This window comes from Microcaecilia unicolor, chromosome 13, assembly GCF_901765095.1.
Source record: "Microcaecilia unicolor chromosome 13, aMicUni1.1, whole genome shotgun sequence".
Taxonomy (NCBI): Eukaryota; Metazoa; Chordata; class Amphibia; order Gymnophiona; family Siphonopidae; genus Microcaecilia; species Microcaecilia unicolor.
In genome coordinates this window covers 48,198,758-48,218,585 of record NC_044043.1, presented here as the reverse complement: position 1 = coordinate 48,218,585, position 19,828 = coordinate 48,198,758, and the positions used below count along the sequence as shown (strand labels likewise).

General features: G+C 42.3%; 1 protein-coding gene across 2 annotated transcripts in view; it reads right to left on the bottom strand.

The window, feature by feature from the left end:
- Positions 1–19,828, bottom strand: part of BCAS3 (BCAS3 microtubule associated cell migration factor) — a 1,139,946-nt gene that overhangs the window by 31,871 nt on the left and 1,088,247 nt on the right. Inside the window, exon 23 of one of the 2 annotated variants that reach the window (XM_030222408.1) lies at positions 18,450–18,662. In XM_030222408.1, the coding sequence (XP_030078268.1) occupies positions 18,450–18,662 (213 nt within the window). The remainder of the gene's footprint in view (positions 1–18,449; positions 18,663–19,828) is intronic. The other variant, XM_030222409.1, reaches the window with a different exon arrangement.

Genomic DNA, 19,828 nt, shown 5'->3' with positions numbered 1-19,828 from the left:
TATCTATTTTAAAAGATTGATATTCCCCCAGTCCTGAAGTGTGCGGCAGATTCCGACAAATATTGACAGCTTAAATGGCATCACATAGTACATCACAATGTAAAAATCTATAAAAACATACAAATAAAATCCTTTAGAAAAATTACTTGTTTTTTTTTTTACAGTTACAGCATTTCCAGCTTTAAAAGACAGAACATACTTGAACGAATATGAACTTAATTAATTTAATGTGACATTTATAGTCAGCTTGACCCCCACAGAATTCAAGATGGGTAACACCCTTTTGAAATTTCTTCAAATCCTCAAATTGTACTTGAGCAAGCGACTGGTTCCATAACCTGATGCCAGCAATAGGCAAAGTACAATTCTGAGTGGATGACTTTACAAGCAATGTTGAGAGAAGGCACATTTATCAAGTCTTGTTTCTAATATTATAAAACCTTGAATGTACAATAATGTCTCAGAGTCATTAGTTACAAAGGAGATAGACTGTATACATCAGGAATAGGGTTTTAAATGTAACCCATGATCTGGGCAATTCTATAAGTTGGTGCCTAGAGGTACAAAGTAGCGCTTAAGTACCATTGCGCTTAACTGCAAGAAGGCTATACAAGTGGGCAAAGCATGGGCGGGCCATGCTGTTAGAAAACTGACACTAAGGGGGAGATTCTATATAAGGTGCCTAAAAAATCAGCGCTGAAATTAGTGTCAATTTAGGTGCTGATTATAGAACACTCTTAGTTGATATCTCAGTGCCTAAAACTACGTGCATCTGTTCGTTACAGAATACGCTTAGCGAGTTGTGCGTGTAAATTCTAATTAGTAGTGCTAATTAGTGTTCATTATTGCTTGTTAAGTTTATGTATTTATTTATTTGTAGCATTTCTATCCCACATTTTCCCACCTATTTGCAGGCTCAATGTGGCTTACATTTTTCCGTAATGGTGATTAACAGTTCCGGAAAAGAGAAATACATAGTTAAGAATAGAGGAGATAGAATGAATTAGGTATTCAGGTAATGACAGATTCATATTATAATAAGATATGAAGGTATCGGATTGAACTTCATACATAATAAAATTAGTTTGAACAATCAGGCATACTAAACTTCAAATCATAATAAAATTGATATGAACAATTAGAAATAAAGAGTTATGTTTTGTGTATTCCTAGTGTACATATTGTTAATTGACATTTAGGATGAATTATTGTGGTATGCTTTCTTGAATAAATAAGTGCTGTTATCAGCGTTCATTAGCTTGTTAAGTTACGCGCATTGTTATAGAATCTGCTTGGATTTCCGTATGGATCTCTTGGCGTGCTATATAGAATCTGGGGTTAAGTGCCTAGACTGAGGCATCTTTACAGAACTGCCCTGAATAGGACTGTGAGCCAATGTAGACAACAGAGAAGAGGTCTGACACTCATTGAGAGGTGGGCAGCCATGTTCTGCATTAGTTGTAAGGCCTTTACCATGGATGACCTAAATATACAGAGTTAAAATAGTCAATCAGGGACAGTTCTAGTTGTAAATCTGTATAAAAATCCTACTGAAAAATATGACTTCAACTTATATAGAGACTGTACATTTTAGAATGCACTCTCGATGATCACTTGTCTAAATGTGGTTTAAATGTCAGGTGAGTATTCAGTACTATTCCTATCAAACATCTTTCCATGTTGGGAATACGTTTCCCATCACTGTTAGAGAACTTGAGATACTCTGTGATGTATGTAATACCAACATTCTTTTTTAAGATTTAGCTTCAGTCCGTTAGCACCTAGGAAGTGGGCATATACCTTAATCTGTTCGACGACTGATGAAAGTGTCCTATTCAATCCTTCATTGCCTGGGACAAACAACATAATATCATCCACATGTATGCAGAATGAAACTCCCAAACTTCTAAACAGGTGACAAAGAGGATGTAAGTAAAAATTGAAAAGAGAGGCAGAAAGTACCGAGCCCTGATGAACATCCCTGGGCATCTCAAACCAGTCTGAGGTTTCAGAATCAGTTCTTACCTGCTGAATTCTTTCTGAAAATATATAGTGCCGAGGAGGTCTGGCATGGAGCCAGCTGATATTCAGTGATGGTACCCGGTAACTATCTTGGTAAGTTTGGACGGGCATTGGCTGTCATAATTTACCTGGATAGTAATTAGGTGGTTCCTGGTTAATTTCCACCCGTCTATAGTAACATAGTAAATGACGGCAGATAAAGACCTGCATGGTCAATCCATGGTCAAGGCAGCCAGAGTTGTGCCTTATACTCTGTACAGGTTACACTCACTATGCTTTGTTTAAACCTCAAAGGTCATTAAGGTGGGGGGGGGGGGGAAGCTATCAACATAAGATACTGTGAAGAAGGGTTATTTTACCACTTCCTCAGCCTCTACACGGTAGCCCACGTTGATAACTACACCCCTTTGATTCCATCCTCTTTCTACATAGGAATATTCTGTTTATCCCACACATTTTTGAATTCGGTGACTTTCTGTCCCCACCACCTCCCCTGGAAGCCGCTGGAGCAGCAGGCAAAAAATGGCAATTGCACCTTTGCAACCACCCTTTACTGCTTCTAGTGGCCACCTCCTTTCCCCGCCTCTAGGACTTCCTCTCTGATTACTTGCCTCCCTGTCCCTCATCTACCCTTACTAATTCCCTCTTTTCTAGGCCTGACCTGCCTTGTTAGACCTATGAGCCTTTGCCTAACTCCTCCTCCCTCTCCCTTCCAATGCCTCCTCCGATCGTGCCAGGTCGCCACCATTTGTGCTTGTGACCGCCTAAGCATCTGGGTCACTGTCCTTTCTATGAAAAAGAATTTCCTGCTGTTACTCTTAGGTCTACCACCCCACAACATCAATTCATGCCCTCTAGTTCTACTGCTTTCCATGTCTCTGAAAAAGATTTGGTTGAATATTAATCTGTACCTGGATATTCAGTGCTAATAACCGAGTATCAGCTAGCACTGATTTAAATGCCATGGCCGGTGTTTCATTCTGACCACAGTGTTTTTTTTTCCTTACAATGTAATTTAATATGTCTGTGATAAAATAGAATATTGGTTCTCTGAAGCACTTATTGGAAGATTTGGGCCATTGTATCCAAAAACAATCAAGCAAAAGCTTATGCAACTGAGAGTTATGCACATAGATTTTGCTAAATGAACAGTTTCTTCAATTCAAGCAGATATATTCTACCAGTTATGTGTTTAGTAAAAATCATGAATAAATGGCCAAGATAAGCTTCTAGCTCAGTCAAGCAGTTATAAGTATGGTCTGATTTCTTTATAAAACAGGACCCTAATCTAATCTAATTTAATCAGCAGTTTATATACCTCATATATCCCAACAGGAGGTTCCAGGCGGTTTACAATACCAGAAGCCGCACAAAAGTACGAGATAACAATTTAATAAAAATAACATGCTTAAAGCTTATCAAATAAAAAGGTCTTCAGCTTCTTACGAAACTGCCCATAGTCCAATTCTAAGTGAACTAGACCCGGTAGAGAATTTCACACAGTGATAGCTCGAACAGAAAACATGGAATCAATCTGACGTTTAAATTTACAATTTGTAAAACTCGGATACCTTAGAAGTAAATTTTCCCGAATTCTGGCAGAATTATAAAAACAATAAGAAAAGAATTGAATTAATAATTCAGAGGAATTCCCATATAACACTTAAAAACTAAACAAGCAGTTTGAAAAGTAATAAACAGAACCAATGTAATTCTTTAAAATAGCCAAAAACACTATCGTATTTCTTTAATTGGAAAATCACCCATACTGCTATATGCTGTAAAAGTTGAACTAACAGTTTACTGCTCAAACCAATAAATAAAGAATTACAATAGTCCAGATTAGATATTACCAACATCTGGACCAGTACAGAAAAATGTGATCTTTGAAAATAAGACCTTATCGGCATCAGTTGATGCATACGGAAAAAAGATTATTTCCAGACTCTTGGCTAATCTGGGCTTCAAAAGTCAGTGATGAATTTTATAGAATGACTCCCAAGACCCTAGGTTGTTTGACCACATTTAATATTATTCCATAGGCATTTCTGGATTTTATTCATAGCACAGATAATTCTATCAGATGTTTCATTTCCTGACCCTCAGTCAGGAAAGGCATAAGAACATCAGAGATGCCATATTCATAGATGCCAACATTTCAAAATGATTGGGGGGTACCAAATACAATACAAATGACCCCTCTCTGGACACAATGAAGGAGCTTGCTCAATATTGATGATGCTCAGCATCCACTGGCACTCACACAGATGGCTCCTGTGGCCAGACTAAATCAAATCATAGGTCCATCAAGTCCAGCATCAAATCTCCGATACTGGCCAATCTCTGATAATGACCACAAAAATATCTGGCAGAATCCTAAGGAACAAATACAATCCTTCTGGCTCATACCTAGGGATGCACGGCTAAGAATGTTAATAGACTTTTCTTCCAGGAACCTGCCTAAAGTCTTGTTAAACCCAGCTATGCTAATTGCTTTCAAGACATCCTCTGGGCAATATATAGTTAAATTTCACTGAGTGAACAAATATTTTTTCTGATATGTTTTGAAAGTTTTACCTATTAGTTCAAATATGCCCTAGTTCCAATACCACTTAAAAAGATAAATAAACATTTCCTATTTACTCATTTGTGATTTTATAGATCTCTATCATGTCTCCTTGCAGCCCTGCATGCTGAATATCACTAATCTGTTTAGCCATTCTTCACAGAGGAGTCATTCCATCCCCATGTTTCTATGTTTTGAAAGTTTGGGGGCTCCTTTTAGAAGATGAGAGAACTTTCCCCATCCCTAGTGGGTTCACAATCTAAATTTTGCACCTGAGGATATACGGAGGGTTAGGTGACTTGCCCAAGGTCACAAGGAGCTGCAGTGGAAACTGAACCGAACTCCCCAGAGTCTCAGCCCACTGCACTAACCATTAGGCTACCCCTCCTGTTAAAATATTATGTACATTAGATTATTGTAATGCTTTATATGTGGATTTACCTGAAAAATTACTGAGGAAACTTCAAGTGGCTCAAAATACTGTGGTGAGATTCTTGATGAAGATTAAGAGAAGAACAAGAACTTCTCTATTGTCATTTAATTTACCTTAGGGGTCCCTTTACTAAGGGGCGCTGAAAAATGGCCTGCGGTAGTGTAGACGTGTGTTTTGGGCATGGGCAGAATTATTTTTCAGCGCACCTACAAATAATGCCTTTTTCAAATTTTTGTCGAAAATGGATGTGCGCCAAAATGAAAATTGCCATGCGTCCATTTTGGGTCTGTGACCTTACCGCAAGTCATTGACCTAGTGGTAAGATCTCATGCGGTAACCGGGCGGTAATGGTCCATGCACGTCAAATGCCTTTTGATGCGCGTAGCTGCCGCACACCAGAAAATAAACAAATATTTTGCGGATGCGTGCCAAAATTGAAATTACTACAAGGGCCATGCGGTAAACGGGCTGTAACTCCAATTTGGTGCATGTTGGGTGTGCGTAGGCACTTACGCGGCTTAGTAAAAGGGCCCCTTAGTTACCAATGCATCAATATAATATGTTTAAAATTTTATTGTTAACTTTTAAAATCTTAAACTTTCAGGTGCCCCCATTATATCCAGTCAAGGCCTTTTCTATATACTGCCTGTCTTCCTCAGCTCATCAGAGACTGGACTTGTTCCTGGAGAACCAAGAATAAAAAGAAGTGCTATACAAAAGATGGTGGCAGATAAAGACTAATCGAAGTGACTAAAAACCTGTGAGCTTGCAAAGATGTTCTGTTTCAACATTATTTTGAGTGGTGTAGCAGCATCTTTGTTGGATCAACTGATTGCATGAGAGTCTTACGGTCTGTGAAAACATATTCCGTCTGACACTGAAAATGATTTAACTGGCTGGAAACAGTCGCTGACCAGTTAAATCACTTGTCTGCAATTAACAGGTCATTTTCAGTGGCACTTAACTGGTTACCTCTGCCAAATTCAAAAGCGACTAAATAATGGGCATTCCAGGGGCATAAGTTGGGTCAAGTGCTGATATCCAGCCCCTCATCGCATAAGTAAACCACTTATATCGGGCTACATAAATTGCAGTCCTAGTTTGGCTTATGTGGTGAGGGGCTAAATATTGACCTAACCAGCTATGTGTTAAATGGCTCAAAAAAAAAAAAAAAAAGATATTCAATGCCGAAGCCTGGACAGGGCCTGACATTGACTATCCAGAAATAATTCTGGCAGTGGTCAGCAAAAGTCACTTAACCTTCCATTGCCCCATGTAAGCCGCATTGAGCCTGCCATGAGTGGAAAAGTGCGGGGTACAAATGTAACAAAAAAAAAAATGCTCATCACTGCCAGCTGAATATTAGCCAGATCGCGTTTACTCACTTTTGAAGGACCTCCTGACACAGGTACTCACTGGAACATGGCTGTGATGGGCCTTCAATAAATTATTAACCAGAATTAACCAAAATTCCAATCAACCCAGGCCTCCTTCTCCTCTTTTCCTGATATCACCGAAGAGGAAACCGCCCGTCTTCTCTCCTCCTCGAAATGCACCACCTGTTCCTCAGACCCCATCCCCATTAACTTACTTATCACCATCTCTCCTACTATCACCCCCCCCATCTGTCATATCCTCAACCTCTCTCTCTCCACCGCAACTGTCCCTGACACCTTCAAGCATGCTGTAGTCACACCTCTCCTCAAAAAACCTTCACTTGACCCTACCTGTCCCTCCAACTACCGCCCCATCCTACCCTTCCTCTCCAAAATACTTGAACGCGCCGTTCACAGCCGTTGCATTGATTTTCTCGCCTCTCATACCATCCTCGATCCGCTTCAATCTGGCTTTCGCCCACTTCACTCAACAGAAATGGCACTATCCAAAGTCTGTAATGACCTGTTCCTCGCCAAATCCAAAGGTCATTACTCCATCCTCATTCTCCTCGACCTATCCGCTGCTTTTGACACTGTCAATCACGACTTACTTCTTGACACTCTGTCCTCTTTTGGGTTCCAGGGCTATGTCCTCTCCTGGTTCTCCTCTTATCTCTCCCATCGTACCTTCAGAGTACACTCTCATGGTTCTTCCTCCACCCCCATCCCGCTCTCTGTTGGAGTCCCTCAGGATTCTGTCCTTGGACCCCTTCTTTTCTCTATCTACACCTCTTCCCTGGGCTCCCTGATCTCGTCTCATGGCTTCCAGTATCATCTTTATGCTGGCGACACCCAGCTTTCTCTCTCTACACCTGACATCACTGCGGAAACCAAGGCCAAAGTAACGGCCTGCTTATCCGACATTGCTGCCTGGATGTCCAACCGCCACCTGAAACTGAACATGGCCAGGACCGAACTTCTTGTCTTCCCACCCAAACCCACTTCTCCTCTACCTCCTCTTTCTATTTCGGTTGATAACACCCTCATCGTCCCCCCGCAACCTCGGTGTCATCTTCGACTCCTCCCTCTCCTTCTCTGCGCATATCCAGCAAATAGCCAAGACCTGTTGCTTCTTCCTCTATAACATTAGCAAAATCCGCCCTTTCCTCTCTGAGCACACCACCCGAACTCTCATCCACTCTCTCGTTACCTCTCGCCTTGACTACTGCAACCTACTCCTCACTGGTCTCCCACTTAGCCACCTATCCCCCCTTCAGTCCATTCAGAACTCTGCTGCACGTCTCATCTTCCGCCTGAACCGATACAGTCATATCACCCCTCTCCTCAAGTCATTTCATTGGCTTCCGATCAGGTACCGCATTCAATTCAAGCTTCTGCTACTAACCTACAAATGTACTCGATCTGCAGCCTCTCCTTACCTCTCAACCCTCATCTCCCCTTACGTTCCTACCCGTAACCTCCGCTCTCAAGACAAATCCCTCCTTTCAGTACCCTTCTCCACCACCGCCAACTCTAGGCTCTGCCCTTTCTGCCTCGCCTCGCCTCACCCCACGCGTGGAACAAACTCCCCGAGCCCATACGCCAGGCCCCCTCCCTGCCCATCTTCAAATCCCTGCTTAAAGCCCACCTCTTCAATGTCGCCTTCGGCACCTAACCTCTATACCTCTACCCAGGAAATCTTGACTGCCCCAACTTGACATTTCGTTCTTTAGATTGTAAGCTCCTTTGAGCAGGGACCGTCCTTCTTTGTGTATTTTGTACAGCGCTGCGTAACCCTAGTAGCGCTCTAGAAATGTTAAGTAGTAGTAGTAGTAGTAATGCGGCGCTAGTTAGATCGTTATCCACTGGCCATCTTCATTTTTTTGCTGTTTCCATCCAGTCACGGGGCAGAAACATAAAGGACTTTAACGCTGACTATATATTCTTTAAACTAGGGATAGACTATGAATAAAGGCTTTATTCAGGAATCCATGTTTGGGCCTTGGGATAGCATGGACTCAAGATCCTGTACGACAGCTGGGATTATATTCTTGATTGATATTTATTTATTTATTTATTCAGATTGATATAATGCATATCTGCGATGATACTGATATTGCTTACACAGTCATAGTTATATAAACTGTTAAAATAGGAATAAAGGATGAGAAAAAAGATGTATGTTAGTATAAAAGAACCAAGAGTGCAGTCAGTTTAGTAGAAAGAGCACCACTGCTGTAAATCCCCAAACCCCAGTGCTGGCTTCTGAAGTCACCTAACAGATGTCAGGCTGGATAAGACATTTTGAAATGATTGGTCTTCAATCCAACCTTGCATTTTTTTTCAATGAAAATTCCAAACTAAAATCAATGGGCAACTCCTTCAAGCAGGTGGGAGCGACTACATTAAAGATGGAACACCTAACAGATTCTAAACATGATTTGTAAAATGATGGTATAAAAACCATGAGGTTCTGAGAAAGCAAGAGTAAAGCCTGAGTGGGGATGTAAGGTAGAACTAGCTGATGAATCAAGATCAAAATTTTAAAAGCTGTACAGTATGATAATGGAAACCAGTTTTACTGCTTTAATAACGGGGTTAAAATTTCTCTGCACCACAGAGCGATTTGAAACTTGAGAGCAATTTATTTCCATTTAAGTTATATTTAAAACATAATCCTCTTAATGCAGATTAGAGAATGACACGAGGACGGGGAACTGCAGTAACCGTGGGGATGGGGACAGATCCCACAGGGACGGGGCGGGGATGGGCCCACAGGGACGGGGATAAACTTTGCCCCTGTGTCATTTTCTTCTTTGAAACCTGTAAATGAACTGGACTGTTATTTATGTTTGAGTGATACCGACAAAGATATTTTGATTTTTTGGAAAAAGAAGCAAACAAACTGGCCACAACTAGCATCCTGCTACCAGCACATCTTCTAAGAAGACATCTTCTATTCCAGGAAGGACTGTGGAAGGCAGGAGAGCTAGACTGAATCCTGAAACTGTTGATGACTTCTTATTCATCCACAGATTAAAAAACCAAAAGTGCTTCATACGGCATATTTTCCCCTCTAGGGCATATAGAACGGGTTGTATTTTATACCCCTGCACATTTTAACAGTGTGAATTAGGATTCTTTGGTGTAGTAGAAATCACCTATTGTTGGGGTTGGAAGGGTAGAGGGTGGTGGTGGGAAGGAGAGTTATTAAAACTGCTCATTGTTATTATTGTTTTCTATTTGTTATTTATACACAGCATATTGTTCCTTTTTATACTTTAATAAAAAGATTTAAATATAAAATCATAAGTGTTCAAGGCTTCTGCAGATGAGGACAGAGCCCACAGGGACGGGGACAGAACCTGCGGGGATGGAGACAAGGCCTGCGGGGACCGAGACAGAACCCACAGGGACGGGGCGGGGATGGGGACAAACTTTGTCCCCGTGTCATTCTCTAATGCAGATAGAATAAATTCATGTTCTGTGATGTATGTTATTATATTTTATAACATTTTTGTACTTTTCTCTTTTGTACCAATGTCTAAATTTTGCATATATTTATCCAGGTTAGTGATTCTCAACCCAATCCTTGGCACACACCCAGCCATGCAGGTTATTTTGGATTACAACAATGAGTATACCTGATACATTTGCAAACAATGGAGGTAATGCATGAAAATTTAACTCATGCATATTCATTGTGAGTATCCTGAAAACCAGACTGGCTAGATGTGTCCCAAGGACTGGATCTAGAACCAGGTAAATGAGCTATCTCAAAACTGTCCACCCTCACTGAGGGTACAAGTAGGATGCTAATAGATCTTTGTGTTTGTGTGGCCGTCAAGACCTGTTCTGCCTTAAATGCACCTGCTCCTTGCTGCCCCCCCAGTAGCTGCTGCCATATGCAACTGCCTAGTTTACCTAACGGTTCAGCTAGCTGACTAATTCTACTACTTGCAAGTTTCAGACTTGTACTCATTCAACCCTTTTTAAAAATCTGTGAATGGAATGTCCAATATATGTTATCAGTATTTTTCTGTATTAGAATAAGGAATAAATTATATAGTCTAATCATATCACTGCCTTAATTATCTTCAGCTGGTGGCGATTAGCATTTAGCTGACTGCCGCAGTGTAGGTGCCCTATGGGCATCTATACGGTTAGTGTGCGCTAATTTTTAGCATGTGCTAGAAACTCTAACGCACCTTAGTCAACAGGGCCCTTAACCGGCTATAGGTTACCGCATAAAGATAGAACGGACTTTTATGAGGTCCTATTTATGTGGTTTACCTGGCAGTTAAGTGCTGAATATCGGCACTTAACTGCCCAAGTGTTAACTCCCTCCCTGGAACGTCCCCAAAATAGCCAGTTGTCAGTTCAGCGCTAACTGGCTATTTTCAGTGGTGCTAATCGGTTATGTACCGCTGAAAACGAATGGTTAGCCCGGAACAGGCGATTTAACTAGCCAGGAGCCATTTCAATATCAACCCCAATGTTAATAATTTATAGTAGTAGTCTTATAATGCAAACTTTCTTGTCCTCAATAACCCTCAACATAACATTTTATCTAGAATAAAATGTTGCTCCAAAAGTTACAAGAGGAGCTTGGGGGAGTCCTTCCCTGTATCCATCTCCTTCCAAAACATCAATGGAAGTCTGAAATGTGTAATATATATGAGTTCCCATTCATTGCTTCTTAGCCATGGATGTTAAACAGAGCACATCTCATCAGTATCAGGAAGAGAAGGGATAAATCCTAAGTACCATATAAATCTGTATGCCAGTTCTGCTCCAACAGTTAAAGCATGAAGAGAATTTATTCATATTTTGCCATTAAATGTGTCTGGGCCAGCTGGGTATTTGTAGACTTCCACCTATCCACTGCTCTGTCTGTGAATCCTTCCACCTGGCCATAGTCCTGCTGAGGATTCTGCCAAGAATATGATTCCCAGATTTTCTTTTAACTCATTGATAGCTTGTAAAATGACATTAAAATTTTTTTATTCATGACTTTACACAAATTTACAGTGTTTTCCCACACCATATTTCTGTTTGGTTCTAATAAATATGTAAGAAGAATTTCCCCACATTTGATGGTAGAAATTTAAGATCAAATAAGTCAATGATTACGTGTCAGTCTTTGATGTCTTCCAGTTCAGGGTGATTCGAGGTCTTTGATTATAAAGTTCACTTATCAGCTGATTTATAACTAAATCATACCAGTAAATGTACAGCAAGGCTGAAATATGATATAAGCTGGTAAGGAACCTTTTTATTTTTTTCAGGGTGGTCAGTGGTATCAGGTAGCCCTCTGACACAAAAAACCCAAGAACCCCCCCCCCCCACCAGGAAAAACACCCCTACGTCAAGAACACCTGAGAGAGAGAGAGAGAGAGAGAGAGAGAGTAGGGGTGAGCCGAGAGACTTCAAGCAGCCAAATATGAATAAACAATATTGTTTATCCATACTTGGCTGCTGGAAGTCTCTTGGCCCATCCCTACTCCCTCTCAGAGGTGTCCCTCTGACACAACACTATGTACAATGTAGTTTCTAGTCAAAATATTTATTTTGTTTCAAAATATTCAAAAGCATTTAACCATCGGCCACGATCGGCACCTGGCTGGTTAAATGCACCATAACCTGCTATCTGTGAATTTTCAGCGGGACATGGCAGGCCATGACCCGCTGACAGCTCACAGTTAGTGGTTTATACCGTGTGATATAACTGGCTATCCACCAGTTTTGAGTGTAAGTTTGGCAGCCATATTTGGCCACATGAATACTAGGCCTATCTTTAGCCAGTTCAAACTTAACTGGCCAGCGCTGAATACCGGCTTGGCCGGTTATGTATGAACCGGCCAAAAACAAACCAGATATTCAATGCTGGTCACTAGAAACGGCTCGGCATAGAATATCTGGGCTCAGCATCGGGGGAGTTAGCCAGGCTAATTCCCGTGGTTTGAATATCGGGCCCTTTACGGATTTCCTTCATAATGTTACAGCTGCAGTACTAATATAATTAGGCCAGATTCAGTAAGTGGCACCCAAAGTTGGGCACCATTAAGATCTCCACTAAGCACCAACTCTGTAAAGATCGCTTAGTACAAAGCAACTTTTATTCAACAATGCATAGCATGGATTCTCACCTCAACTTTGGGCACAAGGTCTTACGCCTGCTGAAACCTGGCGTAAACACTGGTGTGCAAGTAATGGCAGTTGGGCGTGCATTCTATAACATTCCACCTAAATTTTGGGAATTCCCTGAATGCCCCTCCTGGGGCCACACCCCTTTATGAGTTTCACACAAGATAATTTAGGCTCACAGTGTTACACAGTAGCGCATGGGCAGATCAGCACTTAAGTGATAATGAGGGCCAACTAATGTCAAGAATTGATTGTGAACAGCTTAATAAGTAATTAATTTGCATGTGGATCTGGGATCCGTGTCCAAACTTTATAGAATCCGGGGGTACTGCTGTTTAATTTTTTGGCTACACTGGTATGCATAAGGTTTTGTCATGGATCTTACCATGTACTCTAGTTTAATAATAGGAGGTGGAGTGGGGGGGGGGGGGGAGGAATTTATTTATTTATTTAATTGCATTTGTATCCCACATTTTCCCACCTATTTGCGGGCTCAGTGTGGCTTACAATACATTATGAATGATGGAAATACAGTTTCTTACAATACGATTATGGGTTATATTGTGAATAGATTAGGAAGACAGAGTCAGATCAGTCGCCTTTGGGGAGTAGAAACTAAAGGATGTGGTGTAGAGGAATAACTACGTTGATCGAATAATAGCAAGTAAGCGATGGGGTAGACAGTCTTTATCTGTGGGTAGGTATTGAATGGGAGAGAGTATGGGGATGTGGAGTACGTGGGGTATTATCTTGAGGCATTGTTATGATGTATATGGGATTTATATGTTTTGATCCTTGCGGTATGCTTTGTCAAAGAGATAGGTCTTCAATCGTTTGCGGAAGTCTGTCAACTCATAGACCGCTCTCAGGCCGCGTGGCAGTGCGTTCCAGAGTTGCGTGCTCTTGTAGGAGAAGGTTGATGCATGTAGTCCTTTATACTTTATACCTTTGCATTTAGGGAAGTGGAGGTTGAGGAAAGTTCTGGATGATTTTTTGGTGTTTCTGGGTGGCAGGTCTACCAAGTCAGACATATATGCAGGGGCTTCACCGTGAATGATTTTGTGCACTAATGTGCATATTTTAAAGGTGACACGTTCCCTGAGTGGGAGCCAGTGTAGTTTCTCGCGTAATGGTGCTGCGCTTTCGTATTTTGGTTTTCCGAAGATGAGTCTGGCTGCTGTATTCTGGGCTGTCTGAAGTTTTCTCATTATTTGTTCTTTGCAGCCTGCGTATAATGAGTTGCAGTTATCCAGATGGCTTAATACGAGTGATTGTACCAGGTTGCGGAAGACAGATCTTGGAAAGAATGGTTTTATTCTTTTCAGCTTCCACATGGAGAAGAACATCTTTTTTGTTGTGTTGTTCGCGTGAGTCTCAAGTGTAAGGTGGCGGTCGATTGTTACTCCAAGGATTTTTAGATTTTCTGAAATTGGCAAGTTTAGTTTAGGTGTGTTGATAGTAGTATATTTTGTTGTATTGAATTGGGAAGTTAGTATGAGGCATTGAGTTTTTTCTGCGTTCAATTTCAGTCGGAATGCATCTGCCCAGGTGTTCATGATGTGTAGACTTTGGTTGATTTCGTTAGAGATTTCGTTAATGTTTTGTTTAAAAGGAATATATATCGTTACATCATCGGCATATATGTAAGGGTTAAGGTTATGGTTTGATAGAAGTTTTGCTAGTGGGGTCATCAGTAGGTTGAAAATTGTAGGTGAGAGGGGAGATCCCTGCGGTACTCCGCACTCAGGTGTCCATGCAGCAGATGTGGTTGAATTTGATGTGACTTGGTATGATCGTGAGGTTAAGAACCCCTTGAACCAGTTTAGGACATTGCCTCCGATGCTGAAATATTCAAGAATGTGTAATAGGATTCCGTGGTCAACCATGTCAAAGGCACTTGACATGTCAAATTGTAGGAGGAGTATATTGGAGCCAGTTGCGATCCGTTGCTTAAATTTGGTCAGTGGGGGGTTAGGGTATTAGACTAAGGAGGTCATTTTACAAGCATGCACATGTAATTTCAGAAAAGTGCTCTTTTCATGTGTGGATGGGCAGGATAAAGATGTCAAAGGAGTGTAGTTTGGGTGGGCCAAACAACATAGGCCCTGATATTCAGACCGTGGAAGATAGCCGGGAGGTCTCCCACGGTTAGTAATGAAACCAGATATTCAGTGCCGGCCCATTTCCATTGACTGGCTTTGAATATCTGGTTTACATTTGGCTGGTTCCAACTTAATCAGCCAAGTCGATTTTCAGCACTACCTTGTCAAGTTGGAGCCAGTCAAGTTTATTTCACCTATTGTGGCTGCCAAACTTAGCCAGCTCAACGGTGAAAATCGCTGGATAGCAGGTTATATTATGTGATATAACCGGCTATCTTTAAGCCGCTATCTGGCAATATTCAGTGCTGGATAGCCGGTTAAGTCCCGTTTTAGCGGTCAAACCATTTCACTTTTTACAATGGGAATACACAAATGCAAGTACATTTATAGATGACTTTTGTATGTGTATAAAAGAGCTTTTATAAAAGCAGGTGGGGGGAAGAGGGGTGGGTGGTTGGGAGGCGAGGATAGTGGAGGGCAGACTTATACGGTCTGTGCCAGAACCGGTGATGGGAGGCGGGACTGGTGGTTGGGAGGCGGGAAGTACTGCTGGGCAGACTTGTACGGTCTGTGCCCTGAATAAGGCAGGTACAAATCAAGGTAAGGTATACACATATGTTTGTCTTGTTGGGCAGACTGGATGGACCGTGCAGGTCTTTTTCTGTTGTCATCTACTATGTTACTGTCCACCTTATAATTGAAAGAGAAAAACGCTTAGATTTTGACCCAAATCGGGAGATAGACGTTTATCTCACAAAAATGAATAAATCGGTATAATGGAAAGGCGATTTTGGACGTTTTCAACTGCACTCCATCGTGGAAGTGTACAAAGTTGACGGGGGCGTCGGAGGCGTGGCAAAGGTGGAACTGGGGCGTGGTTATCGGCCGAGGAGAGATGGGCGCCTTTCTCCGATAATGGAAAAAAGTATGCGTTTGTAGCTAGAATTTAGGGCACTTTTCCTGGACCCTGTTTTTTCACGAATAAGGCCCCAAAAAGTGCCCTAAATGACCAGATTACCCCCAGAGGGAATCGGGGATGACCTCCCCTGACTCCCCCAGTGGTCACTAACCCCCTCCCACCACAAAAAATGATGTTTCACAACTTTTTATTTTCACCCTCAAATGTCATACCCACCTCCCTGGCAGCAGTATGCAGGTCCCTGGAGCAGTTGTTAGGGGGTGCAGTGGACTTCAGGCAGGTGGACCCAGGCCCATCCCCCCTCTACCTGTTACAATTGTGCTGCTTAATGCTTATTAGTCGTCCAACCCCCCAAACCCACTGTACCCACATGTAGGTGCCCCCCTTCACCCCTTAGGGCTATAATAATGGTGTAGACTTGTGGGCAGTGGGTTTTGAGGGGGATTTGGGGGGCTCAACACACAAGGGAAGGGTGCTATGCACCTGGGAGCTCTTTTACCTTTTTTTTCGTTTTTGTAAAAGTGCCCCCTAGGGTGCCCGGTTGGTGTCCTGGCATGTGAGGGGGACCAGTGCACTACGAATCCTGGCCCCTCCCACGAACAAATGCCTTGGATTTATTCGTTTTTGAGCTGGGTGCTTTCATTTTCCATTATCACTGAAAAACAAAAACGCCCAGCTCACAAATTGTCGAATAAAACATGGACGTCTATTTTTTCGAAAATACGGTTTGGTCCGCCCCTTCACGGACCCGTTCTTGGAGATAAACGCCCATGGAGATAGACGTTTTTGTTCAATTATGCCCCTCTATGTTACCCCAGGGTAATGCGTGTATAAGCACATGTGGTGTCAGGAAGGTGCAAAATTTTACATGACCCACATGTAGGTGTGTTCAGGGGCAGAGTTTGGGTGAAGCATAGGCAGAGTTGCAATTTACGCGTGTTTATAAAATACATGTGCATTTTACATTTGAACACTTACATGTTTCTGAGCAGGCATCAATCTAGGTGCAATTTCTGCTACTTTGCTCCTAATATTTTATAAAGACACACATAAGTCTTTAAGGCCCACTTTACATAGAAGAGTGAGATTGGAACTGAAATGACTATATCAGGACGTGCTCAGTTCTGGCACTATTCTACAGAAAGCTCTACTGAATGCGGAGCTTTTTATAAAATATTATAAGGATTTACAGGACTGCACAATGGGAGTAGCCATTTTACAAATATACCCATGGAAAGAATGAAGGTGAAAAAAATATGGAGGTAGATTTTAGAAAGGACATACAAATTGGAATTGAAAAATCCAGATCAGCGCTCGTCAAGTTCTGCCAGTATTTGAGAACAGGATCTGCCAGTGCAGAGTCTGTTCTAAAACACTTCCAGGAACAGACGTGTCTGTGTGGTTACATGTGGTCCAAACATCCATTTTGTAATTGATAATGTCTAATATCAATGAGGTAAGCATGGCAACACAAAAACTGATCCCAGCATCCTGGGTTTGATTCCCACTGCAGCTCCTTGTGACCTTGGGCAAGTCACTTACCTTCCATTGCCTCAGGTACAAAAACCAAGATTGTGAGCCCTCTAGGGACACAGAAAGTACCTGCTTATAATATGTGATTGTTCTCCGCTTTGGACTCGATGGTTAAGTGGATTATAAGTGCCAGAATTAGATTAAATTAAAAATTAAATTAAATGTGTACATGTTGCTACATACACATGCATGTTGGTATGTATCATAACATAAATGGGTACATCAGCCATTTTAGAAACATACTCGTCTATGTTTTCCAAAGCTATTGCAGAGCCCAGTATCCCTTGCCAGTATTGCTTTCAGGCAGGGACAAAAGACACTGAGGAATTAAGGGAGCAACCATCCCTACTCCCTCCAATGGAGCATTGCACAAAACAAGCAACTTTCTCTACCCTAGACATACCTGGGAGCAGGTGCAAATCCCCATGTCAGTGGACATGAACGTACAGTCTTCTTCTAAAATGGGGAATGCACATGCATCTTTTCACCCTATCCAAATCCCGCCCAAAAGATGCCCAGACCACATCCCCTTGCCACATACTTGAGCTTTCTAAAATGTGGGTTCAGATGTGTACGCAACATAAACATCTAAATGGCAGTTTACGCACATCCAAAATGCACATAGCGCTTCTAAAATGACCGCCATAGTTAAGCAGTTCTAGACACTTATTATTAAATAGGAATCTGAAAATAACATTCAAGTTTTGATATAACTCAAAAGTAACAATGCATGACGAAGATACAATATCTACAAGTGGCTGGTAGCACTCATGTAGCATCTCTGTAACTGACTTTCTGAAATACACATACTCAAACACACACACACACACATTTCCTAAGCCCCAGTGGCTTAGTGGGAACACGGGGGCCTGGGCCCCCAAAATTTCTTCTGGGCCCCTGGTTTTACCAACTCCTGCCAGCCTTGTCCAGCGCCAGGGCGTTGCCTGCCCTGCTGTGTCTTCCCCTCACGTCCAGCACGCTCCTTTTAGTGAAATTCAGTTTCACTAAAAGGAGTGTGCCGGACGTGAGGGGAAGACAGAGCAGGGCAGGCAATGTGGTGGCGCCGGACAAGGCTTCAGCTGGCAGGGGTTGGGGAGCGGCAGACCAAAATGTGCCCCCCCACCTTGGGCTCTGGCCCCCTCCTCCCATGAGGTCTGACTATGCCTCTTCTAAGCACAAAGATTTTTTTGCGGTGCATACTCTTTTCTAAACAGACAAACAAAACTATACTAGTCAGAAGAAAATCAGGACTAGATCGAATTCCCCAGCAGAAATGGTTTAGCAAGTATGCATGGATCCAGTGTTAGCTATGAGAATAAGAAGTTTGAATTTGAAGTCTCTTAATAGTCACCTTGCAGTCGCACATGTGATCTCTGATCACACCTCTTGTTTGTACCTGTTCCTGATCCCACTAGGTCCCGGCCAGGTGACTCAGACATAGCATCAGCTAGCCGCTCACGAAGGCCTTCCTCAGTGGTATCGATGGAAGCGATGTGACGGAGTCCAAAACTCTCAGGCCAGCTTCCACACACTTCTAACAAGGTCACGCTCCGATCAAAGCCACCTTAAAAAATGAAAAGCAAAGAAGACAGGTGAGGTCTATGATAGATTCCTTTCTATATTATAACAATATAGTATATGATTACAGTCCATTTTTATCCATCCCCCCCCCCTGATATTTTACTGTGGCAGTCAACATTGAAGCAAAATGACAGCCACTGCAGTTAAAATGAAATCAGATATACAGTGCTGGTATTGGCTGGTGCTGAATATCTGGTTTCAGCATTGACCAGTGGTGTTATCTGATTAATTGAAGCCACTAACCCAGGGATGGGCAACCTTGGTCCTCAAGGGCTGCAACCCAGTTGGGTTTTAAGGATTTCCCCAATAACTGCATGGGATCTATCTGTATACACTGCCTCTATTGTATGCATATATATCTCATGCATATTCATGGGGGAAATCCTGAAAACCCGACTCGGTGGGACTGAGGTTGCCCACCCCTGCTCTAAGCAAATAGATAACTGGCCTAACTTTATCCAGATAATTATCTGGTTAATACACTGAACATATCCGCTAATCAGATAATCTTTGGCTTTGCCCATGCCCTGCCACCAGGACTGTTCTGGCACTATTATCATGGTGATCGGAGGAAATACTCAGTGGTACAACCCGAATAAGCCCTTTTGAATATCAGGCCTATGTATTTTATGGTAACATAATATGAATTAATTGCACAGTGGTATAACACATTGAAATGAATAAACAGATTAAGTAGTTAAGGACAGAGAAAGACTTAGGGGGTCTTTTACAAAGCCGCAGTAGTGTTTTAAGTGTGCGCTAAATGCTAGAGACACCTATAGGAATATATGGGTATCTAAAAACGCTCCCGTGGCTTAGTAAAAGAGCCCCTCAGTTTCCAAGTTTCACAGGTCTGTGCAACAACTACTCTTAAGCCCAAATAAGCCAAGGCATGCACTGCTATCCTATAATAATATTGTGACTCAGGTCGCACTATGCTTTGATTGTACGGACTGAATAGCTCAGAGCTGGCATTAGGGTTAAGGCTCTTCCTCCTCTCCCCCCCCCCCCCCCCCCATCCATACCAAGCAGCCTGAGCTGCCATCATCAGTCCTGGGAGTCCAGAGGACCCTCAGACCCCTCAATAGCTGAAGCCCTGGTGGCCTAGTGCCCCTCAAGCCCCCCCCCCACTTCCCCAGGACTGCGACA